Here is a 24,666-nt window from a genome sequence, read left to right on the forward strand (position 1 = left end):
TGGGAACCTAAGGAACTGACAGTCCCCCCGCAGGTCCTTAAGGGGAAAAGCTCAGTGTGTGAGCCGCGTTTGGAGGCCTCTCCAAAGGCTCGGGATTCACCTACGTCGGTGTCACAGGGGTTTTTCGTGCAGGCACTCGCGATGGGCGCCGCAGGCACAGAAACGGGCCGCTTGTATTTGGGAAAAATGCGAGAAGCCGAGGGGCCGAGGGGCCCTTCTTGGGACCTTAAAGAACGGGGGGAAACAGCGTGGGTTCATGCAGGCTCGGGCAATGGCATGCATTCGGACGCTGAGACCCTTAGGCCTCCAAGGGAGGGAGAAGAAAGAAGCGCGAGAAGAAAGGAAAAGGCCCCTTTCTCCCGTGACGCGCGGTCACGAGAAGTTCTCCCGACGTGTGCGCACGCCATTGGCCGAGCCCGGGCAGGCGTCCCCCGCAGCGGCCCCGGCGCGAACGGCGGCAAGGGCGGCGCCGCGCTGGAAGTTGAGGGGGCGCGCGCGCTCCCGCGGCCGGCCACGCCCCCGCTCCCAACCCGCCAATCCGCTCGTCCGGTGCCTCTTTGCGCCCGGTTAGCCACGCCCCTCGCGCAGCGCGCTCCTCCTCCACCGGGTCGGCGGCGCGCGGAAAATGCGTCACGTGACGGCTGGCCCCGCCTCTTCCTCTCGGTCCCATATTGAACTCGAGTTGGAAGAGGCGAGTCCGGTCTCAAAATGGAGGTAAAACCGCCGCCCGGTCGCCCCCAGCCCGACTCCGGCCGCCGCCGCCGCCGCCGGGGGGAGGAGGTATTAGGGGGAGAGCGGGGGGTTGATGGGTAGTGGCCGGCGTGGGGGGCCTGGCTCGGTGGGAGCGGGGAGGCCGGGTGGACGGGTTGGCGGTCCCGCGCTCTGCGTGGAGAAGGGCGGTGGGAGGGGGAAGGGAGCGGGCCTCGGAGGCCTCCTCGGGGCCTCTCGCCCGCCTCGTTTTCTTCTTCGGCTGCACAGGCGGCCCTTTTTGGAGGCGCGGCGTGGCCGGGGAGGCCTCCGGGTGCGGGCCGGCCCGCCGGCCGCGCGGCCTCGGGTTTGAGGCCGAGAGCGGCATGGCGGGCCTGGGCGGGAGCGGTTGGGAGGAGGCGGTGGGGGAGGGGAGGGACGGCCAGGCACATCCGGGAGAGCGAGCAGGCGGGCGGCGGCCACATTGACATTGATCCGCCGCCGCCGCCGCCGCCGCGTTACGAAATGGCGCATTGGCCCGCAATGGCCGCCGCCGCCGGGAAAGAGCGCGAGATTGGAAGGGAGAGAGAGGAGGCGGCCCGGCAGGAAATGCCGCAGATGGCCTCGAGGCTTGGGCGCAGTGCTTTTCCCGAACTTAGGGCGACAGGATTTTAGGCCTTACAGACGAAAGGAAATAAAACCTATTTTTCTCGCAGCATCCAGTTAAAGATAAAATTTTAAAATGTTTGCTGCGATGAAATACTTCCTGATCTGTTCTTGCTAAAGTACTTATAATTATACATCTCTTGGCACTCTTATACAGCAGGAACTTAAAGTTTTAAGGATCTTTTTCCTCCCTCATGGCTCTGGTTGTAGTTTTGGGATTTTTATTTTAGCGGACTGCAACCACAGTTGCATTTTTCATGTGCCTGAGATAATATAATGTGAGGCATAGTTGTATGATTTTTTTTTAAGTCATTTTGTTGTTGCTTATTAAATGCACTTAACCAGGACTTGAAAAGATAAGAATAAGTGAATTAAATGCTGTAGGCTATTAATCATTTAACATTTTTTCCCTAGCATATGACAGTATCTTCCTTATACCTTAACAACTGTACCATTAGAAGACCCTGAAGACATTAGAATGTAAATGTGAGCCCTTTTATGTAAGGACTTGGAATGAAAGATATCTTAAATGCATGGATTAAATGGCAATTCATGTAATTGATTAAATTGTAAAATAGTTCAGTCCATATCCTTAAGGAAAATCTCGTTTTTTTTCAAGCAATAAATTTTTTAAAAAAATATATTGATTTTTTACAGAGAGGAAGGGAGAGAGAGCTAGAAACGTCGATGAGAGAGAAACATCGACCAGTTGCCTCTTGTACACCCCCTACCGGGGATGTGCCCACAACCAAGGTACATGCCCTTGATCGGAATCGAACCTGGGACCTTTCAGTCCGAAGACCGACGCTCTACCACTGAGCCAAACCGGTTTCAGCTCAAGCAATAAATTTTATACTTAAATCCAGTTTGCCCATATACACACGTGTGTATATATGTATGTATATGTATATATATAGATTTCAGAGAGGAGAGAGAAACATCAGTGATGAGAGGGAATCATTTGATTGGCTGCATCCTGCACATTGGACCCAGCCCACAACCCAGGCATTGTGCCCTTGATCCCTTTGGTCTGCTGGCCGATGCTCTATCCACTGAGGCAAACCAGCCAGGGCAGTGATGGATTTTTTTAGAGTTTTGTGGGGAGCGACATGAATTCGCCTTAAAAAAAAAAATTTATCTGAGCCAAATCGACAACAGTGTCAGGAAGTAAGGTTTTAAATGTTTCAGATAATGGTAGTTTTTCTATTTTTTTTATACAGTTGGAATTAAAGAGGGAATGTAAGGAAGATTTTTACATTTCTTAAAAATACCACTCAAAACTTTTTAAATTGTACCTCAGAGCTTTGGTTTAAAATTAATGCTTGACATGAGAAGAAATGGCATGGATGAAAAACTGCTTCTACAATATTTTGTTTTCTTAGTAGCAACAACAGAAATAATCTATTCCAAAGCCCCTTTGTAGCTTAAAATTAAGGGATTTTTGATTTTGGGGATTCCCTTGGACTAAAATGTAGTTAAGTGATGTTGGCATTTAAAAGGATGGTTATAGGTTTTCTTGGTATTTTGGTTCCTTTATTAAGTTGATTTGTATGATCCTACTCCAGTTTTTAACTGGACAAAGTGTTAGTACAGAAGTTGATATTGAGTTTATTTGTAGCAACTTAAAATGCTTGTGCATCTTAGCAATTCACTAAAAGATATAAATAAAATGTGTTGGTTTTTTTTCTCAGGGCCATGATCCTAAGGAACCAGAGCAGTTGAGAAAACTGTTTATTGGTGGTCTGAGCTTTGAAACTACAGATGACAGTTTAAGAGAACATTTTGAGAAATGGGGCACACTCACAGATTGTGTGGTAAGTTACTAAAGGACAAAAGAGTTTTTAGAGAGAGGTAGAAAGGCTTGTGGAGAAGTGTTTCAAAGGTTTAAAACTCTTTATTTTGTAGGTGATGAGAGACCCCCAAACAAAACGTTCCCGGGGCTTTGGTTTTGTAACTTACTCTTGTGTTGAAGAGGTGGATGCAGCAATGTGTGCTCGACCACACAAGGTTGATGGACGTGTAGTGGAACCAAAGAGAGCTGTTTCTAGAGAGGTATTTTAATACCATGTTGTATAATGTGAGATTGTTGTAAAACTTTGTGTTGGTTTTTTTAAACTTGCATATTTCTTGTAGGATTCTGTAAAACCTGGTGCCCATTTAACAGTGAAGAAAATTTTTGTTGGTGGTATTAAAGAAGATACAGAAGAATATAATTTGAGAGACTACTTTGAAAAGTATGGCAAGATTGAAACCATAGAAGTTATGGAGGACAGGCAGAGTGGGAAAAAAAGAGGATTTGCTTTTGTAACTTTTGATGATCATGATACAGTTGATAAAATTGTTGGTAAGTAGCAAGTCGACTACACTAAATTTGCTAAATTACTTATACTGTATTGTGCATAAAGTATATTCAGTTTTCATAAAGTGACTACATCCGAATCAAGAAACAAACGGTAACATCCTAGATATTTAATGTTATGTGTAGTGCTAAAGGATAGCATTTATATGTGCTTTTTCAAACACCAAGTAACTTTTGTTTGTTTGATTTAAAAAAAAAAATTTAGTTCAGAAATACCACACTATTAATGGGCATAATTGTGAAGTGAAAAAGGCCCTTTCCAAACAAGAAATGCAGTCTGCTGGATCACAAAGAGGTGAGTAATACCATACATACTTAAACAATAAATGTGAGTGGTGTTTGTAAGATTCTTAAAGATCTTCCTTGCCTGTGTTAAAGGCCGTGGAGGTGGATCTGGCAATTTCATGGGTCGGGGAGGAAACTTTGGAGGTGGTGGAGGTAACTTTGGCCGTGGTGGAAACTTTGGTGGAAGAGGTAGGATGATTATCTTATTTCTAACTATGTGTCTTCCTAAAATTTGTTTGTAGGCTGAATGTTACACTTTTTAAATTAATGCCTTGCTTTTCCGCAGGAGGCTACGGTGGCGGAGGTGGCAGCAGAGGTAGTTATGGAGGAGGTGATGGTGGATATAATGGATTTGGAGGTGATGGTAAGTTTTTTAAAAAATTCATATTTTGTTTCCTGGCTTTATAGACAAGTGTTTTATTTTTTATTTTTTCATTTCAATCAAAATTGAATGGTTTGACAGTTAAAGTATGGTTCTAAACTAATATCATAAAAGGCTAAACTTATTTTCTCCTAAGAATTTAACAGTAGCTAGTTATTTTGGCCAATTACATTTATTGTACTAGTTAATGAAGCTGGCATAATATCTCAGGAGACTTCACTATTTTCTTCAGTGAAATTTAAAGAATTAAAAATAAAAATTTAATATTAAAATATATTTAAGCATTTATCTTAAATTCTTACTAGCCCAGATTTCTTGGTTCTAGTAACCAAGCTTTAATGCTAAATCAATTCATTGACTTATTTTCTAGTGGTTTAAATGCAATACAAACTAGAATTCAGTTACATATTTGCTTTTGTGACCCAATTTTTTTTAGGTGGCAACTATGGCGGTGGTCCTGGTTATAGTAGTAGAGGAGGCTATGGTGGTGGTGGTGGACCAGGATATGGAAACCAAGGTGGTGGATATGGTGGCGGTGGTGGAGGATACGATGGTTACAATGAAGGGGGAAATTTTGGTGGTAAGTTTTGATTTGTTTTAAGTGTTCATTATTGTTTATAGTTCCATTTCAGATGTTTAAAAGTGTTAAAACGTAACATTTGGTCAAATTTCATAATTTGTAAAATCAGAAATTACTTAATGGGTAATTGAACTAAAATTTTTTTTATTGTGCTTATTAGTAAATTGGTAAATGCATTCAACTCTATACTTGAAATGATTGTTTATCAGTTGTTTATCCAGTTTAAAATTGCTTAGTTTACTAAAGCTAAGCAATTTTAAACTTGACAAATGGGAATTGTAAATTGTTAAAATGAATAATAGGGTGTCATCTGGGGTCTAAATGAGAAAATCACTTGAAATCTCAGTGTGTCAAAGATGCATTGCAGACTATAAGCAAGACTGCATTATTACTCCAGGACACTAATCGACTACATTGAACTATTAATGTATCAACAATAAAAGATTTTTATTAAATTAACTTAGAATAATTTCTATTGTTTTAAAAGTTGTAGTACATCAGAATTAGAGTGAATCAAACTGACAATTTTGGTTGTGTTAGTGGTATGTAGGAGAGAATGTGCTGGAGTAAAGCATCAATTATAAAAAAATATGACAGCTATTCAGACACATGCTCTTGGAACCATTTTTCACTCCTTTTCATTCCTTATCCCAGTGTTTTTCAACCTTTTTTGGGCAAAGGCACACTTGTTTCATGAAAAAAATCACGAGGCACACCACCATTAGAAAATGTTAAAAAATTTAACTCTGTGCCTATATTGACTATATATAAAGTAATTCTCTTGAATAGGAATCAAATAAACACAAAGAAAGTATTTTATAATTACTTTATTATGAAATATTAAGTAAACAAAATAGTGAAAAATTATAAAATTCTTGTCTTGTCTGCACCTACGGCACACCAGGCAACATCTCGCGGCACACTAGTGTGCCGCGGAACAGCGGTTGAAAAACGCTGCCTTATCCCATGTCTGAGCTGTGCTAGTGAGCCTCAGTTTGTGGTGTAGAGAATTTGGTAGCTCTAAAATCTCTTTTCAAGGAGTTGCAAGTTAGTGTTGTAGAGTATGCTATCATGATTGTTACGATAATGTACGTATTTTAGAAGAGGGAAATAATAGTGCAAATTAACCACAAATAAAAAACCTTTGTAATTTCAGGTAACTATGGTGGAGGTGGAAACTATAATGATTTTGGAAATTACAGTGGACAACAGCAATCAAATTATGGACCCATGAAGGGGGGTAGTTTTGGTGGAAGAAGCTCGGGCAGCCCCTATGGTGGTAAATAATATTTCTCATTAAAATTTTTTTATAGCCTTCTTAATTTACAAACTCATGTATAATATTTCTTTTAAAACTGTTAACCTATATTATTTCCAGGTGGTTATGGATCTGGTGGTGGAAGTGGTGGATATGGTAGCAGAAGGTTCTAAAAACTCAGCAGAAAAGGGTAGGTATAATTTAAATTTTTAATATGATGATAAAGCATATGTGGAACTGTTCACTGAGTGTAATAATTTTTTTATCCTGTATTATTCAACAGGCTACAGTTCTTAGCAGGAGAGAGAGCGAGGAGTTGTCAGGAAAGCTGCAGGTTACTTTGAGACAGTCGTCCCAAATGCATTAGAGGAACTGTAAAAATCTGCCACAGGAGGAACGATGATCCATAGTCAGAAAAGTTACTGCAGCTTAAACAGGAAACCCTTCTTGTTCAGGACTGTCATAGCCACAGTTTGCAAAAAGTGCAGCTATTGATTAATGCAATGTAGTGTCAATTAGATGTACATTCCTGAGGTCTTTTATCTGTTGTAGCTTTGTCTTTTTCTTTTTCTTTTCATTACATCAGGTATATTGCCCTGTAAATTGTGGTAGTGGTACCAGGAATAAAAAATTAAGGAATTTTTAACTTTTCAATATTTGTGTAGTTCAGTTTTTCTACATTTTAGTACAGAAACTTTAACAAAATGCAGTTTTGAAGGTGTTTCCTTGTGAGTTAACAAGTAAAGAAGATCATTGTTAATCACTATTTTGTATGAATTTTGCTAAAGTTAACTGTAAAGAAACACCTACTGACTTGCAATTTAAGGGGAATCTATTCTCCCCATTTCCAAACATGAAATGAATGGGCTCTGATATGTGGAGAGAATAGATATTTGTATGTTTGCAATGTGTGTTTTAGATAAATAGAATTGGGTATTTAAATTAGCATATTTGTGACTCTGATGACATCAAGATTTACCTTCAAATGAAAACTCTCAAAATTCCTATTTGGTTTTTGTGCATTTTCTTTCCAAATGTAATCATGATTTTAGTGTGTTGGCTTTGCTGAGAGTCTGAGCTGTGTTTAGAACATCTCCATTCTGCATTCACCTTGGTCACATGTGAACTACTGCCATAGTTTTATTTGGGTGTAAAGAATGTCTGCTGCCGCCCTCTGTTTAAATTCTGGGAAGGGGTAGTGGATGTTTTTCCTTCCTCTTCCATTAAAAAACCGTTTTTTAAGACTTCAAAATATAGGACCACTAAGCCTGCTGTATTTGAGCAAATTGGTGGCTACCTTTTTTTCCTTTTTAAAGCACAAGAGGCCCATAAATATTTCGTTATTTTCCTTGGTTTAATTTTTTTTTTTATATAAGCTCTCAAAGCAAGAGAATAAAAACCATGCATTGTTGAACCCTTCACTGGCTGGGCATGCTTTCCTGTTTGTACCCTCTACATTTTACTGGATGAAACCAAGGAGAGTCTAGATATAATTGGCCCAAATGACATAATGCAGCCAAAGTGTACCATAGTTGCTTAGTACAAGCTTCCCACTTCCCAAAGATCTGAATTCAAATTTGGATTGTCTGAGTTCTTATTCAAAATCCCAAAAAAATACTGTCATTCTATGTGTATGCTTAAACATAAATCATGTTGGAATGAGCTTATTTGTTTGGAGGACCCGGGGTGAGAAGATTTTTAGATGATAAGGTCATATACATATATATAAAAAACCAATGTCTACTGTTTTGCGCCAGCGTAGTGCTTACAATTTCATTCAAGCCCTAAGTATGTGCCCTGCTGTTGTTATTTCTTTGGCAGTTGAACATTGAATTCAAGGTTCTTATTTTTGTTTTAAGAAATACTAAGCAAAACAAGCAATAAAAAGGGGAGTGGGGCGTGCTAGTGTTTGCATATGCTCTCTTGTTGCTCTAATTCTGTGCCTCTGTGCATTAATATTTGGATGCATGCAATGCCAGCATGGAAATCGGTCTTCACAGATACTGCAGTTTTCCAGAAAACACTCACAAACCAATAAATGTAACAGACAACATGACATTTGTTAATGGACGTATGTGAATAAGCAGCGTAGAAAATAGGCAAATATTAGTAAATGGTTAAGTCTTCACAACTTCAAGTGTGGTTCTATAAATGGACACTGTCAATGTTTATAATTTAAACCTGGGTACCTGGTCAAAATGCTTGGGAAACATTAAAATTGAGCTAAATTGTCTAAAGTTCTTTTATTCATATAATAAAGGTTGAAGGAATGGGGGCGATTAACATTTCCTGTTTCTATTTTGTGAAATTGTTTGACACAACCTTGACAGTATCCTTTAATGGCATATGAAGTTAATTGTACTATTAACAAACTTTCTGTGTTCTGGAACTAGTTTAATAGTGAAAATATATTTTCAGTAAGTGATGTTTGCAACCTATAAGCAGGTGAAATCTGTGTATGTGACCTGTTTATAAGTTGTATTTAGCTTAGTTCTTGTGAACAGTGTGGAAAAGTAAGCCATGAGGAGAGCGATTTAACCAGCTTTAAAGGACCTAAAATGTGCTTTTTGAGCACAGTGTGGATCAAAGGAGACTCACTAAGACAGGACTTCAGCAGCCTTTTGAGTATGGACAAGTCAGCATAAATAAAGAATGACAAGGCAGCAGCAAGAGCTTCAACTGAGAAGTGAAGGCATAAAATACTATGATGATAGTGAGCAACTTTTCAAAAGCTAGTTAAATCTGCTTATTACAACTGAAATATCGAAGAAAGTCTAGCAGGAAGGAGCTCTTCGCCTTTTGGAACATCATTGAGAGATAGTTGCCACAGTCACTAGGTCTAGCATTTAGACCTGCAAGAAAGGGCAATAAGCATTAGGTAAGGCTTGAATTTGAATTTTTTCACTTATTAAAAGAGTACTTCTTTGTAAAGCAAGGTAAGAGTAATCTTTTTGATTTGCAGGTTGAATGAGAATCCTTCTTGCCTAAATGAGGAATGTCTTTCCTACCATCTTAAATACGAAGGTTTCTGGCTGGGTAAGGTTTGTAGCTCACAGTAAAACCTGATGACACCATTTGTTTCCCTACAAATTCATATTACACATTTAAAACTACTAGGTACACTATCCAAAACATTTTAAACAGTTTTTAAAACTTCCCTGCAAATAACCATGAGTGTTCATGTTGAGTGGCGTGTGGCCTCATGTACATAATTCATTGTTGGTGTCTTTAGGGCAAAGTCAGTTTTTGATAAAGGGAGGTGACCTCAAGTTAATGCAGTTTTGTATTGTAATAAGCATGACTTTGTTATAACAGAATCGTTGAGCCTGCCAGTCTTCGTTCTAGGGAAAACCTTGGGATGAACTTTTTAAATTGCCAGTTGACAGAAATTAAAAATGGTCTTCATTCATGTGGCCTAATATATAAATTACATATAAAATCAGGAAATTTAGATGAATGGCATAAATAATTTGGTTCTTTTTAGTGTTTTTTTTTTTTTTTGTGTGTGTGTGTGTGTGTGTGTGTGTGTGTTTGTGTCATTTAACCTGTTAATCAGAAGCAGTGGGCACCTAATTATTCTAATGTTCCATTTTAAAAAGAAAACTTCCCAAAGAATAATTAAACTATTAATTTCTGTGCAGATCAGTTGGTGATTACCTAAGGGCTATTATTGCTAGCCCAAAAGGGCTGGCTAAATATTGAAATTTGACAGTTCACTTTAAAAACAACACCTGGGGGATAGATGCTTAAAATGAAACTAGTTTCTAAATTTTAAACAAATTCTTACATAAATCAGAGTAACTTTACCAGAGTTTTTCTCACAATATGACTGGCACTCTATCTAAACCAGAACTAAATTTCTACACCACTTTAGAAGTGTTGAGCAAGAGAATTATTTTGATGAATTTTATTTTACAGCATGGTTTTAGTGAAGCAGATTTCCCAAGATAAACATTCTTTTTTTTTTTTTTAAAGTTTTTCAGTCCACCTAATTTTTTATGAAACAAAGTGATTTAATTTAAATGTAGTTACACTGTCATTACTGAAAAATGTGATGCTCTTAAGTTATAACACCAATAAGCAAAGTTCATAAGGGAAATAGTCAAGGCAAACTTTGTCAAAGCAACTCAAGGTTACTGCTTTCCACATCATATTTTTAAAACACAACCAAAAAATCCTACCTTTACACACACATACACACACACACGTCCTAATGAATAAAATTTGGTAATAAAGACCATTTGTTACGGAACAACAATTGAGATCTGCTTGGTTTGAGGAGTTCCAATCTAGAAGTCACAATTTGAAACATTTCTCGTTAATGACAGTATCTTGGATTTCCAGTAATTACGTCACAAAGTATAGGGAAAAGCATGCTAATGTACAGGGGTAACATATTAGCCTGTGTGAGTATTCAAAGTTTTATATTTCAATGTCTTGATTTTTAAGACTTAAAAGAGGTGGTTTGCAATGGATTCAAATGTTTCATTTGTAGGATAATGAAATGTTTACAGAAAGCTAACTTTTTCATTAAACTATTTTTAGAAATGTGTGTGTTGTTTTGTCACTTCACAGTGTCCGTGAAATTTAAATGCTATAGGTGAATATGACATACTTAATAAGTAATGATTTGAAACATGGGAAAGTGGGTTCTATTCACTGGAAAACATTGACCTGGGAAATAGGCATGGAAAAATATCTTAAACAGAAAGCTTACTGCCCCTTAAGGATTTAAGCCTTGAAAAACAGTATGTACATACTTAAGTGATATCGGAGGGATCAATGATTTATTGGGGGAGGGGAGGAATGTAGTTAAGGATAATTGAGCAAGTGAAAAATGGTTTGGGAGGATGAAAAGGGGACTCCTTCCACACAGTATTAGGTTTCCTATAGTCATTGGATTGGCTGGTTGAAATTTTGTGTTATGATGGGGTTGGGCAAAAGCTTTCATGAGATCAAGTAGTTTTAAACGACAGTGTTGCAACTTAAACCCAAATAAAGCCACCTGTTAAAGTTTGAACAATTTTGAGTTAGGATTTTGATAAATGTGACATAAAAATATAACAAGTTATATGGATTCTTAGCATTAACTGTTAAAATGGTAAGTGAAATAATTTGTGAATTGAGTCTTAAATGGGACTGGTAAGCTGTTAATTGGGTTGCAACACATTCTGTATTCAACACTGGTTATATTCTATGCAGTGGTTTTATATTCTGCAGCTGTAAGTACCTTATTAATTCCAGTTAATACTTGAATCCAAAACAACTCTTGCATTTCCACCAAAATAAATGTTTTCTTGGAATGAAAGTATTGAAACTAGGCAAGAAGGAAAAATTGGAATCCTACATGTACTCAATACAGACCAATTAAATTTTTGATGGTCAGTGCTACTTTTGCAAAGAATGGGATCCTGTTAATATTAGGTTGACTTAGAATTAAGAAGTACCAACGATAAAGAGAGTAAGGTAATAGGTAAGATAAATCACATTTGCCCATCATGTTTTTGGACAGGTAATGGCAAAGATGTATTGAGAACTAACTGCCTTCATGTGATAGAAATAAAATGGGCACAGTACTGAAAATCAGCTAGGAAATAGGAATTTACCCATATTCAACTTGCAAACTTCATTGATAAGTAATGGATAAATAACATACAAGGGTGTTGACAGCTTTTAAAAATCAAAAGAGTCGAGTTGTTAAATTTCATTATGCCATTTCAGTTAAAGGGTTTATAATAAGGATAGCTGATTATAATAAGGATATATGGAAAGTTGCAAGGTAATTTTTAAAAATTGTGTTGGCCCATGCATTCTATCAAAGTAATGTAGAAGGAACTGATAAATTTTCTGTTTGGATTCTACTATTTAATAGGTACTGGGAGAAAAGTAATGGGTAGGTTTTTGCCTATCAGTAAAAAATTTAAAAACTTGAGTTTTGTGAGGTTGGGCAAGTTGTTTGGGACTTAATCTTTATGCCATGCTATCTGTTGGTAGTTTGATGATGCTAGTTGACCCTCTTAGTATGTTGATTTCATATGCATTAAATATGTAGAATTAAACATTACATTGGAAATAGCAAAACATTTGATTTCGTAAATGTGCCTTAAACAGGAGGCTAGTGATGGGTTTGATGTCTAACTTTGAAGTGATTTTAAGATACTTGGCAAAGTAATCTGATTGTTAAAGTTGTGATTTTTTTAAAATGATAGTAGTACTGTGTATACCATTTGTGGTTTGCTGTCTATAATGAAGGATTGTTGAATTTTACTAGTGTTACTGAAAATAAAGTAACTTCTTCCAATCAAAATTCTCTGCCCTAAATTCTGTCCAGTTAAAAACTTTTTATCTACCTCTTTAGTGGGTGTGGGTAGGGGTTAGAAAAGTAAAATGGAGATAATACCCACCTTCATTGAGGGTAATGGTTAAATGTAAAAATGAACTTAAACGAGCTAAACCTAGTGCCTGGTCCATGATCTCTAAAAATAGTATTTTTGGTAATTAATGTTACTGCCTTAATATCCTGAAGCAAATCTGAAGTTTTATTAGGTGAGAATTATGCCAATGTCTCTCTACAAGTGACTAAGGTTTTTATGACATTAATTTTTTCCCAAGTGAAATTGGCTAAGTATCCTTAAAATAGGGATGAGAATTGTATATGTTGGAGGCTTAAAAGCAAAAGTATGGGTATAGGAAATACTATAAAATACATTTGAGTAGCCATCCTCTCCCTTAAAAGCATAGGCTTGAGAAAGCAAGATTTTTAAAAATATACTAAATGCAGTGTTGAGAAATTAAGGTTTCTAATAAAATGTTTCTTCAGCCCTGGCCAGATAGCTCAGATGGTTAGAGCATCATACCAATGTGCTAAGGCTTCAGGTTCAAACTTGGCCTTAGATAAACCAGTGAATGCATGGATGAAGGGAACAAACCTCTTTAAAAAAAAAAAAAAAGGCTTAACGATTACCCAATCAGGACACAAAGCTCTCACATTTCAAATCCAGATCAAGAAATAAAAACTTGTTTTTATTTTTTATTTTTTAGTCATAGGTAAGTTAAGATTTGTTTTACACAGACCTCAGATTGTGGATCTTTTCCACAGTATGCAGTAAAGTGAGCAGTTATCTTTGGTGGTGGATGGTCTTGCTTTCAATTTGTAAATATTTAAAGTGCAATAAAGTGAAGCACAATAAAACTGAGGTGTGCCAGTATTTAAAAGGCTTAGTTTCTAATACATAAAGTACACAGTATGTTCAGTAGTTCAAAGTAAAATTTTTTTTGTCTTCCACAATTGAAGTCATCACCACCATAACAGGAAGTTTAAAAAAAAATTTTTTCCCATTGATTTCAGAGAGAGAAACATTGATGACAATTATCATTGATTGGCTGCCTCCTGCACTCCCCCTACTCGAGATCAAGCTGGGAACCTGGGCATGTGTCCTTGACCAGAAGGGAACCTGGGGCCCTTCAGTCCACTGAGCCAAATGGGCTATGGCCAGGAAGTTCTTGATCACAGAAGGAAGCTCAGCAGAATCTTCACATTTAAGTCATTTTCAATCAAGTTAATTTGACTTGAGTTTCTTTCACTTGAAATCAAAAGGCACCGTAATGTAAGGCTAAAGAAAATGAGAAAAGGCCCATTAGTAGTGTGTAGATACAGTGTAGTAACTAAGTATGCTCACAGACAAGCCTGACTGCTTTGAGTTCTTGGAGGTTATTCTAGAATGGTACCAAGCCCAGGCTATCTGGCTTGAGCATGTGTACCTCTGAATGGCCTCTAATGATTGTCTGAATAATTTACATAGTGCTTATTCTAAACATGCTTAACCCTCAAGTGAATCTACATTTTCCTACTTTAAAACAAAACCAAGCCGAAACTGGTTTGGCTCAGTGGTAGAGCATCGGTCTGTGGACTGAAAGGTCCCAGGTTCGATTCCGGTCAAGGGCATGTACATTGGTTGCGGGCACATCCCTGGTAGGAGATGTGCAAGAGGCAGCTGGTCGATGTTTCTCTCTTATCGACGTTTCTAACTCTCCCTCCCTTCTCTCTGTAAAAAGTCAATAAAATATATTTTTAAAAAAACAAGACATTAGGTGAGGAGATAGTGGATCAATGCTGTGGTTTATTCGGCAGCAGAATGATTTTGTTTTGAGGGGTCTTGATTTTTCACATTTAATCTCAATATGTGAGATGAAACTGATTTTACGTGAACTGATTTTTTCTTACCTAGATCTTACTCTAGTGTTTGCTATCTCTTGGCAATTCAGTTCTTAAAGGTGTTTAAGTCCTTGACTCCACTTTCACCCCACATCCATCTGTCAGAAAACCCATTTAGTTTCACCTTTGAAATAAAATCCTATGCCCTATCACCCCAAGACACCATATTCCATTACTGCAAAGCCTCCCCATTGGTCTTGCTCCCACCTTTACCCTCTAGACCAGTGTTCGCCAATTGGCAGTCTGATGGTCCATGAGGTCTGAAAGGTTGGGAACCGCTGCTCTAGGCTGTTCTCAAAACAAGGCAGGGGAGACTTAAAAATCAGATGTTACTCTTGGCGCCTCCCCACTTTGCTGGGTAAAAACCAGTCTTTATGAAGGCTTAAGAGAGCTCTGCCACGTTCACTCTACTCATTCACCTCTTTTCCGCCACCCCCCCCCCCTCCCATTTTCAGCCATATGGTTCTTGTGGGGGGTTTTCAAACGGTTCAGAGCCTTGGGACTTGCTGTGTCCTGTCTGAAATACTCTTTTTACTCAACAGAATGTGTTTCCTATGCAGTCTCAATGAGGTTTTACCCTATTTCAAATTGCAATGCGTTTTTACTGGTCTTCCCAATCCTCTTGCACAGTGTAATACATTTGTTATCTTTCCCTAGTAGTTCTAGGAGGATGGGTTTCTGAACAGTTTTCATGTCAAGGTAGAACACTTTACTTGGTTGAGATACACCTAATAACACTTTACTTGGTTGAGATACACCTAATGTTGAAATGATAAAATAGCTTCTCAATGCACTTTTTTCTATATTTCTAGCACTAGAAGTTTAGTATAAAAATGCATATTTTCATCCTGGCTGGTTTGGCTCAGTGTCTTGAACTTGGGACTGTGGACTGTAGGTTCCCAGGTTTGATTCCGGGCAAGGGTACGTACCTTCATTGCAGGCTCCTGGTGCTAGGAATACAGAAAGGTGATGTTTCTCTCTCTCTCTCTCTCAAAAAAAAAACAAACAAAAAACCACCACACAAAACCAATAGAAATAAAACAAACCAATGGAAAAATATCAAGTGAGGATTTTTTTAAAAACATTTTCAATGAAAGCATTCTGAAAATGAAAAACACCTAAATATGAGCATGTGATGTCAATGAAAATACCTTGAATAAATGCAAATGAATTACAAATAATTTAACAATAGTATTCCTTTATTAGTACCAGCTTTTCAACTAGTTTTATTTTTGCCAGAGCTAAACAATTTAATATAAAAAATACCATTTTTTTGTTCATATGATATTTATTAAAAAAGTACATAGTGGTTAGTTTTACAATTTGCTTTAGCCAGATGTCAAAACATATAAATCTATGAATGTAACAAATGAGATAAGAACAGTATAAATAAGTTTTTGTAGTATTTACAGGTATACAGAAACTAGCCCAAATGGTGTTCTAAGAAATTAAGTTTGCAGTTAAAGTGAAACTGATTTCCACATACTGAGAACAGTTTAATGCTTTTAAAGTTTTGTATTATTTTCTACACTAGTTTTGACTATAATTTTGCATAGAATTATAAAGTATATTTCTGCATTTCACATCACAGTAGGAGCTTTAGTATACGTAATAGTATAAAAAAAAACAAAAAAAAAAACACTAGCTCAGAAAAGGGTCAGATCTTTCGATATCTAGGTTTTCTTGACATCTGGCCTCTTACTCTTGGGAACAAGGAATACATTGCCATCTCTCGTCTGCTGCAGGGAGTATTCACTAGGAGAGTAAGGTTTTCCGTCTTCATCTCGGAGCATGCTGAAGACTTCTAGGTATAAGGTGCTGAGTTGTTTTTTCAGTAGGTGGAGGTTTCTGTCATTTTCTCCTTTTTCTTTGAGCAATTTTTCTTTTTCATCTTTTAAATGATCCAAATCTTGCTCCAGTTCCACTATATTTTCCAGTTTTCTTTTTCTGCAATTTTGAGCAGCCACTTTATTCTTACCCCTCCTACGTATATCTCGAATTAATGCAAGTTGAGCCTCATTGAATTGTTCCTTGGACATCATTTCATTGAAATCATCAACAGGGAGGTTAATTATTTTTTCTACAGGGAATGGGATATGGAGAGCTTTTGCTCTTAGCTCATCTCTTGTGAGATGAGCCTCCAAGCGACTTGAATGTTTATCTTTTGTGAAGGGGGTTTTGCGATGACCAGGACTTACCGGCAATTCTTTCTTTTGTGTGTTTTCACACTGGGCATCACTTACTGGGGCACTGTGCCCCCGAGGTGGTGACAGGGGCTGAATTGTCTCCCCAGGAGTCTGAACTGGCTGTGTTTTAGGACCTCTGTGTTTGACACTGCCAGGGGCACTGTCCGTCTCTTCCATTTCAGAATCACTAAAGCCAAGTGGTGTGTCTCCATAGCCAGAAGATTCCACTGAGTGTTCTGGTGATGCCATGCTGGGGCTTGTGTTGGGTGAAATACCAGAGTCAGAATCATTGAATTCTGCTGTGCTTTCAGGGTGGTTCTGATTGAAGGCTTTACAAAGTGATAGATCAGAAATATCAATGGGCCCATAAAGAAGTTCAGAGAGGGACTGGCTGAAAGTAGCCGAGGAGGACATGTTGTTGATACTGGGCTCTGCTACGAAAGCAGAATAAAATTCATCACCAAAATCCGTATTTATGGTGGCATTTGAATTTAATGAGTTCACTGTCAGTTGGCTGGGGTCTTCTGTGGTGAGGATGCTGCTGAAGGAATCCTCAAAAGCATCGAGAAAAGGTGGACTACAGTTACCTACTTCTTTTTCCAGTGTAGGGATCGATGTGTAGAAATGGTAACTGTTGTCAATGTCTGCCTGTTTTGTTTCTGGACTTGGAACCGTGCTAGTCTCAACCAGCTTGTCATTTTGAATATTAAGACACTGCATGGAAAAGAAGTTTATATTCTGTAAATCAAGGTTAAATATTTTCACTACCTGATAGTCTATATCTAAGTTAAAACTCCCCAACCCCCATTCTCTCCAAGCTGTTTTCTTCTATAATTCAGAGAGAAATACCCATTTCCAACAGATATTTATGCCTAAGCATCTGTATTCAGAGTTTCTAGATCAGACCTCAGGCTTACAGCTTATCTATCCTCAAGACATCCAGCCCCTTTAACAAAACTGCATTTGAGTGAGCATGGGCAGCTCTCATGACTAATTTAAAAGCACTCTCAAATCCTCCCTGTAAATAGGTGGCATATAAATAATAAATAACCAGAATGACTAATTTAAAGGGACTGAATATAAAATAGCATCTTTGGTATTTATTATTTTAGGTCTCAGTTACCTGTAATTCTGGAATGGACAGTAACTCCTCCCAAACTTGCTCAATGTCCTGCTGCATGTTACCTAAGTCACTGATTGGCTGAAGGACAGCAGGCTCAGGTGACTGAGTCTGACCAGGTGCAGGAAAGACCGGGCTCTCCATGTGGCTGGGAGCATCAGGAACCAGTGATTGAAACGTAGGTGAAGAAACCTGAAATCAACAAGGCATTTGTCCTCATGAATCTGTCGTCAGCAGTGGGCGAGTGCCCTCTCAGACACTATCACAACACCGCGAGCTGGAAATGGCTACAGTTCTGTATTCCACTTAGAACTACTTATGACCCCTATTTTTATACAAGGAAACATCTTTTTTTCTTACCCACCTGACTCCGGATGTACTTATTTAGTGGTTTGTGTTATCCTATGCATTTGAAGGCAAACTTGAAAATGGGTATTCTTTAGGATTTAATTTGTATCTTTTCCCCCCTGCTTTTATTTATTTTCTTGTTTGTTTTTTTGTTTTTGTTTTTTTACAGAGAGGAAGGGAAAGAGAAACATTGATCAGCTGCCTCCTGCACACCTCCTACTGGGGATGTGCCTGTAATCAAGGTACATGCCCTTGACCGGAATCGAACCTGGGACTCTTCAGTCTGTAGGCTGATGCTCTATCCACTGAGCCAAACCAATTAGGACTTATTATTTGTATTTATTTTACATTGAACTTACTCTTGGGCCTAAGTTTTTTTTTCTTCAGTTTCTTCTGGGACATCTTTATTTTATTCTGTGCAACCTCCTTTCTGGGTTAGTAACAACCTGCTTTTTTTCAGCAGGGTCCTCTGGGTGGCAAGGAGAGCTTGTGTATGGGTAAATCCATTGCCCATGAGCCCCATAAATTCTATGACACACTTAGGAGCTTTGTTCACTTGGATTTGCTCATTGACCAGAAAGTCTACTTAAGTTCAGCATTCTTTGCATTTAAAAACATGTTTTTTTAATTGATTTTTAGAGGAAGGGAGAGGGAGAGAAAAGGAAATATTAATGTGAGAGCTGAACATCAGTCAGCTGGCCCCTGCATGACCACCAGTGGAGATAGAACCCGCAATCAGGGCATGTAGCCTGACCAGGAATTGAACCTGCAACTCTTCGGTGCACTGAAAGTCAACCAACTGAGCCACCCTGGCCATGGCTCTGCATTTTTAAGCATGTGCAGCAGTACAGCATTCCTTCTGAACCACTAACCCTGTGTCCAGCCCCACTATTGCATCTGGGCACACCTACTAACTCCATCATTGTAATGACAGGATGGCACACTGCTTCTAGAAACTGACACCCTTCAGATACTCGGTGGCTTTTTCAGATATACATACCCTTGATGGCCTGGGCAGTTTCCTGAGTGTTCTTAAACTGAACCCAGATATTTGAACCTCCTGAAATGCATGATTTTGTGGGGCTTTCTAGGTCAAGTGAATAGTGAACCATTTTCAGAGGTTACCTCTGGCCACTTTTGGGGAGACAAAGTGTATCTTTTTATTAGTATATAATACTATATACTAATATAATGCTTCAAACACAGTAGGTTTATAAAAATCGCTAAACAAGTTTTGGTATATTACTCGGCTTGCCCTACTCACCAAAATTTATTTTTTAGTGCTTAGAACAAATGGGTTACTTAGTCCCATGGTTATGCTAATCCATGCTTCTGGCTGTGCAGCAGTATAGGTTTTGGGTTTTGTATTGTGTGGGGATCTGTAAAGATACATATAGACTAATGTTTCCTTGACAAATTTCATCCTAAAAAGTTTTTCATTTTTTTAAAAAATGGAGCGACATTAAAGGGAACTATATAATATATATCAGATATAGCTGCGAATCAAATATTACATACCTCATTGTCCTCTACAAACGGGAATGTGTCTGCCAAAAGCTGCATGCAGTTATCGAAGTACAAATCATCTGGTTTGGGAATGTGGGGAACCTGGATAAAAGGGAAAGGTAAAAAGAGGGAAAAATTTGTTTAATGTTCTATTCCCCAGGTTAAAGGTTCATGATTGATGTTCTGAAAATGTTTACATCTGTTCAAATCAGATTCCTTAGTTCAGAAATCAGTTTAGTGTCACAGTTAAGAGCCGAGAATCAAACCAGACAGTCTGGGTTCAAATGGGCTCCCCTAATTTCTTGAAAGCTCTGGGAAGGTTATTTAACTTCTTTGAGCTTTAATTGCTCATCTTTAGATAAAAGGGGGATAATGGCTCCTAATTCAGATAATCATTGTATTGATTAAATCAATCAGTATGTCAGGTGCTTTAGGACAGTCAGTGCCTGTCACAGATGGTGCCAAAGTAATCCCTACTACTGGTCCCACTGCTGCCACAACCACCGCTGCAGCTTGATCCTCCTGACGTTACTATAGTTTACACAGCTCTTTCACGTGATTTATGTCCTCCTAATCCCTAAAACTCTGTGAGGTAAGTCTATTGAACTCATCAGCAGGCCAGGGTTGGGAATGACTTGACGAAGTCATGATGACATAGTAAAAGGCAAAGCTGGAATTGAAATACAGATGTGTTAACTCTGGGGTCAATGTTTTTCCTTAAACCCTGCTATCTTTCCAAGAACTGAGCACTCTGTACCTGGGAGTAGTTGGCAGATCCACTGGTTTCTGACGGGATATGTTGGGCTGGCTGAATTGGAAGGAATTCACCTGTCTCTTCGTCTAGCTGTAATTGAGCGAAAAAGGCTTTCTCCTGCTCCTTCTTGAGTTGTTCTTGTCTTTCCTTTTCAAGTTTTTTCTGTTTTTCTAGCTCATGCTCCTTCCGTCGTTGACTGAAGTCAAATACTTCTCGACTCACCCCAAGATCTATATCTTGTCTCCAAAGTATGTCAATCAAATCCATTTCCTATGTTCAAGACAAAAAAGGAAGGACAGAGACCATGGTTAAGATGGTTTTAAAGTAGCAGATACCACAAAATTCACCTTATGCCATTGTTGATGGTGGGTGGCAGGGCAATTACAAACAAAATTTGAATGGAAACATAGACACAATGTTCTAGAAGGGCACAATTAATTCCATTCAATAAATTGATTCACTTAAAAGACAATAAATAATCTACAAACACAGTCATCCATTCTAATCATTTCTTACTTGGATTATTAGTGACTGGATGATGCTAGAGATCATGAGAGAGCAAAGTTAACAAATGCTGCACCTTCACGTTCCTGAATTAAAAGAAATCTCAGAATGTAGAAATTAGAGAAAGTATTCTAGGCCACTAGAGTGCAAGGGAGACTATGTACTAGATAGAATGGTTGCACCAGGCAGCTGCAACCATGGACTGACTCATGCTTTTTAAACTATTAGCCTGCACTAAAAATATAAAATCTGATCACTGGCCAGTGGTTCCTAAATTGGACTGGGTATAAAATCAATCCATTGTTTCAGATACTTTGCTTTGACATTTTGGTAGTGTGGAGTGGCCAGTTTACAGAAGGCTGGACTGAGACATGTCACTGGGATCATTTTCCTGGCCGCAAGCAACAAAAGTAACGTAGAAGCGTTTACGGCCGTTTTCTCAGGGAACTCCCCATAAACATATATCACTGAAATAACTTCCATTTTAAAATTATTTCTTTCCAATTTAATGAGCATGTTTACCCAAAGATAAAAGGTGAAAGTCAAAGGCCCAGGTAAAATTTCGGTTAGGTTGGGCCATATCTTAGTGAATTTAGACACAGCAGACCATCTTACCTAGATTTTACATCTACTAAATGCAAGCACTAAAATACATGATCTCACAGTCTCAACTGAACTTCAGTCTGTATAAAATAGGCAGTACCTTCCGTACCAATCTCAAAAACTGATGCAGAATGTGCACTGAAATATTCGGAAGATCAATAAAAGAGAAATCCAATACTTGTCCTACCGCCTGGAGATCACTCTGTACATACTACATCCCTCCCTCACTTTCCCCAGACGACCTAGACCCTGGCCAGTGTGGTTCAGGTGGTTGAGCATCACCCTGTGCACTGAAGGGTTGCAGGTTTGATTCCCAGTCAGGGCACATACCCAGGTTGCAGGTTTGATCCCCTGTTGGGGAGGATATGAGAGACAAGCAATTATTTTTTCACATAAATATTTCTCCCTGCCTCCCATTCTCTACAGAAAACCAATAAAAACATATCCTCGGTGAGGATTAAAAAAAAGATCCCAGGATAACCAGTATCCAGTTTTTAAAATATTTTTAATTGATTTCAGAGAGAAGGGAGAGACAGAAACATCAATGATGACACAGAATCATTAATTGGCTGCCTCTTGCATGCCCTACACTGGGGATCAAGCCCACAATCCAGGCATGTGTCCTTGGGTGGAATTGAACCCGGGACCTTCAGTCCACAGGCCGACGTTCTATCCGCTGAGCCAAACCAGCTAGGGTTGTGTCCAGTTTTGCCTTTCCATAAAAGAAATGAAAGAGCACTGAAGCAATTAATTTGGAAACAACTCACAAATCTGACTATTCCAAAGTATCCTTAGAATGGCTGGAGGAAAATTTTAAATGTAATTTACTCGAAAATTATTGGCAGCAATCACACCAAGAGTTTGACTATTTCTTTTTTCTTCCCACCAGATGAGATGTCTTGAGTGGGTTCAGATAGTTTAGCTATAAATTATATAATTATTCCATCCCACCCTGATCATACAGATATTGGATCAAATGAGACGTGAAAGAACTAGGCTTTTGAAAACAAACAGTTGTTCTGCTCAAATCTAGATTGCAACAACAATGGGTTTCTTGTCATAGCCTTAATATGGAATCCTGTGTTACTCAGATTTTTGCCCAAGTTTCAGAAGAAAAACACCTGCAGGGATCTGATACTATGAAATACTCAAAGCTTTATGTTGGAAATGAGAACAGCTTGTCCACCCGAGGCTCAGTGCCAGGGAGCCCACAGCCTCAGGACTGTGTGTCCTACGCTCACTTCCCAGGCAGTAAGCGTTTCCTACAAGGAGCCCTGTGACTAGGCACATGACCTTCCACAAGTGACCCATCCTGGCAAAGCTGGGCGCCATCGAGGAGGAAACGGCCCGGGTGGAGCCCGTAACAAAGAACATGACACTGGCCAGGGGAAGGGAAGTGCCTAAGGAAGAACTGAAACTCTGCTTCTGCACGTAAGTCCCAGGCACTGAGGAAGTACAGCTGTCTCTTCCCCTCCGAGCGCCATGCAAAATGGCAGATAAGGGTTTGGGGGTGGAGGGAAAAGCAGGGGACTGGTTTGTACAGCACCCCAACGGGTATTTCCTTAAGATGGAAGCTTTCCAAGGGCAAGGAAGGCACTGGCTGTGAACCTTCCCATGCCACATGGAGCCAGTTCTGCAGCCACTTAGTGTCCGAGTTTTGGCTGCTGTTCTTTGGTGATACCTGACTGTGTTCCAAATTATGTTACTAGCTGGTCTTAGACAAAAGACGGTTTTATAGAAAACCCGGGATGAGGGCATGAGCGGGGCTGAGGACACATATAATACCTTAAACAATAAAGAAAAAAACATAAATGTTTGACAATTCACATGAAATCACCATCTGGCCAAGAGAAATACTCGTATTTAACACACACACAGTATATCATTTTCCATCTGGATGATCTGTTACATGTTTTATAGAAAATCTGAAGTTGGACAATTAACTTGAACCACTTTAAAACAAACATCTTTGTTCCAGGATAAACAAAGAAGAAAGGCTTTGAACACAGAATCCTATATTATATATGTTTTTTTGCAAGCCAGTTTTAGTGCCTTGAACAAACTGGCATTTAGCATGCTCAGAAAATCCTCCCAAAATACAAAAAGATAAAGCAAAAGTGAAAATACCAGAAAATATATCACAACCTTCTAAATTAAAGCAATCCAGTAAACAGAGGCTTTGGAAAGTATTTGAAATGAAATATAAGGGCTAAGAAAACATGTTATTCCTTCTTAAAATCATGTATTTTCATTAAGAAAACATTTTTTAGAACATTTTTAAAAATTGATTTCAGAGAGGAAGGGAAAAGGGGGGAGAGAAACATCGATGGGAGAGAATCATTGATTGGCTGCCTTCTGCAGGCCCCACACTGGGGATGGAGCCCACAACCCAGGCATGTGCCCTGACCAGGAATTGAATTGTGACCTCCTGGGTAGGAGGTCGATGCTCAAATACTGAGTCATGCTGGTCAGGCTAAATCTTAGTTTATTCCTTTGAGATCTGGTCATCCAAATATTAATCACTACCATTCAGAGTCTAAGTTAGGGGTGTCGAACTCAATCAGAGAAGGGTCCAAAATCTAAAATCCAGCCTAAATCGCGGGCCGAATGGTTTACTGAACAGTCATAAACTGACAATGTCATAAACTGACAGCGGAGTGCAGTGATGACAGCGCGGTGCGGGCCACATTGCAAGGCCTGGCGGGCTGGATTTGGCCCGCGGGCCTTGTGTTTGACACATGTGGTCTAAGTTATACCTGGTAATGTTTTCCCCCACACATTTCAGTCTTTGTATTATGCCCAGGTTGTTAGATTATTTACTGAAAAGTTAAATCTGATCTAATATTTTTTCCGTAGAAGATACTCAAGTATTTTTGAGCAAAAGCAGATGGAACATGAATCATATCCTACCACATTAGGGTATAAACCAAAAGAAAAGCTATAGCCTACAAAAACAACTGAGGGCATGCCTGAATTTTGCAGAATTGGTAAAACAACAAAAAAGTTCTCCTTGATTCAAAAGGCTGTTCTTTACAGTTACAATCCTTACTAAATAAAGTAAAATGACACCAAGCAAGTGTATTTTGCCTACAGCTATCTCGCTGATGACCATTATGCTTTATAAATATCAATATTTATCTACCTGTTTACTTCTCTTTGCTTCTCTCCCACTGCTTCATTACAAGTACACAGCACAATGCCGATCATTTTCTC

General features: G+C 38.9%; 2 protein-coding genes across 6 annotated transcripts in view; one reads left to right on the forward strand and one right to left on the reverse strand.

Moving 5' to 3' along the window:
• The first annotated feature begins 623 nt into the window (after nucleotides 1-623).
• Nucleotides 624-10,769, forward strand: HNRNPA3 (heterogeneous nuclear ribonucleoprotein A3). 4 transcript variants are annotated; one of them, XM_084892370.1, is made up of 11 exons: nucleotides 624-780; nucleotides 3,045-3,167; nucleotides 3,259-3,405; nucleotides 3,487-3,697; nucleotides 3,918-4,007; nucleotides 4,091-4,186; nucleotides 4,284-4,361; nucleotides 4,816-4,959; nucleotides 6,116-6,238; nucleotides 6,338-6,407; nucleotides 9,180-10,769. In XM_084892370.1, the coding sequence occupies exons 1-10, from the start codon at nucleotides 709-711 to the stop codon at nucleotides 6,388-6,390; spliced, it is 1,137 nt and encodes a 378-aa protein (XP_084748496.1). In that variant the 5' UTR covers nucleotides 624-708; the 3' UTR covers nucleotides 6,391-6,407; nucleotides 9,180-10,769. The 4 variants fall into 4 exon arrangements, with proteins under 4 accessions (XP_084748496.1, XP_084748495.1, XP_084748498.1 ...); XM_084892369.1 differs by lacking the exon at nucleotides 9,180-10,769 and adding an exon at nucleotides 6,501-6,871 and having other exon boundaries at nucleotides 628-780; XM_084892372.1 differs by having other exon boundaries at nucleotides 650-714.
• Nucleotides 10,770-15,759: 4,990 nt separating this feature from the next.
• NFE2L2 (NFE2 like bZIP transcription factor 2) overlaps nucleotides 15,760-24,666 on the reverse strand; it is a 30,932-nt gene continuing 22,025 nt past the window's right edge. For both annotated transcript variants that reach the window (XM_084892367.1, XM_084892368.1), the window contains exons 2-5: nucleotides 20,350-20,616; nucleotides 19,605-19,694; nucleotides 17,742-17,930; nucleotides 15,760-17,332 (exon numbers count right to left, since the gene is read on the reverse strand). In XM_084892367.1, the coding sequence (XP_084748493.1) occupies nucleotides 16,106-17,332; nucleotides 17,742-17,930; nucleotides 19,605-19,694; nucleotides 20,350-20,616 (1,773 nt within the window). In that variant the 3' untranslated portion in view covers nucleotides 15,760-16,105. The remainder of the gene's footprint in view (nucleotides 17,333-17,741; nucleotides 17,931-19,604; nucleotides 19,695-20,349; nucleotides 20,617-24,666) is intronic.

This window comes from Pipistrellus hanaki, assembly GCF_964339955.1.
Source record: "Pipistrellus hanaki genome assembly, chromosome: 8".
NCBI lineage: Eukaryota > Metazoa > Chordata > Mammalia > Chiroptera > Vespertilionidae > Pipistrellus > Pipistrellus hanaki.

Excerpts from the sequence above, each read along its gene's own strand:
- HNRNPA3 (XM_084892370.1), top strand. The coding sequence starts at position 709 with ATGGAGGTAAAACCGCCGCCCGGTCGCCCCCAGCCCGACTCCGGCCGC. Across the intron at positions 781-3,044 it reads GCCGCCGCCGGGGGGAGGAG|GGCCATGATCCTAAGGAACC; the intron begins GTATTAGGGGGA and ends TTTTTTTCTCAG. Across the intron at positions 4,960-6,115 it reads TGAAGGGGGAAATTTTGGTG|GTAACTATGGTGGAGGTGGA; the intron begins GTAAGTTTTGAT and ends TTGTAATTTCAG.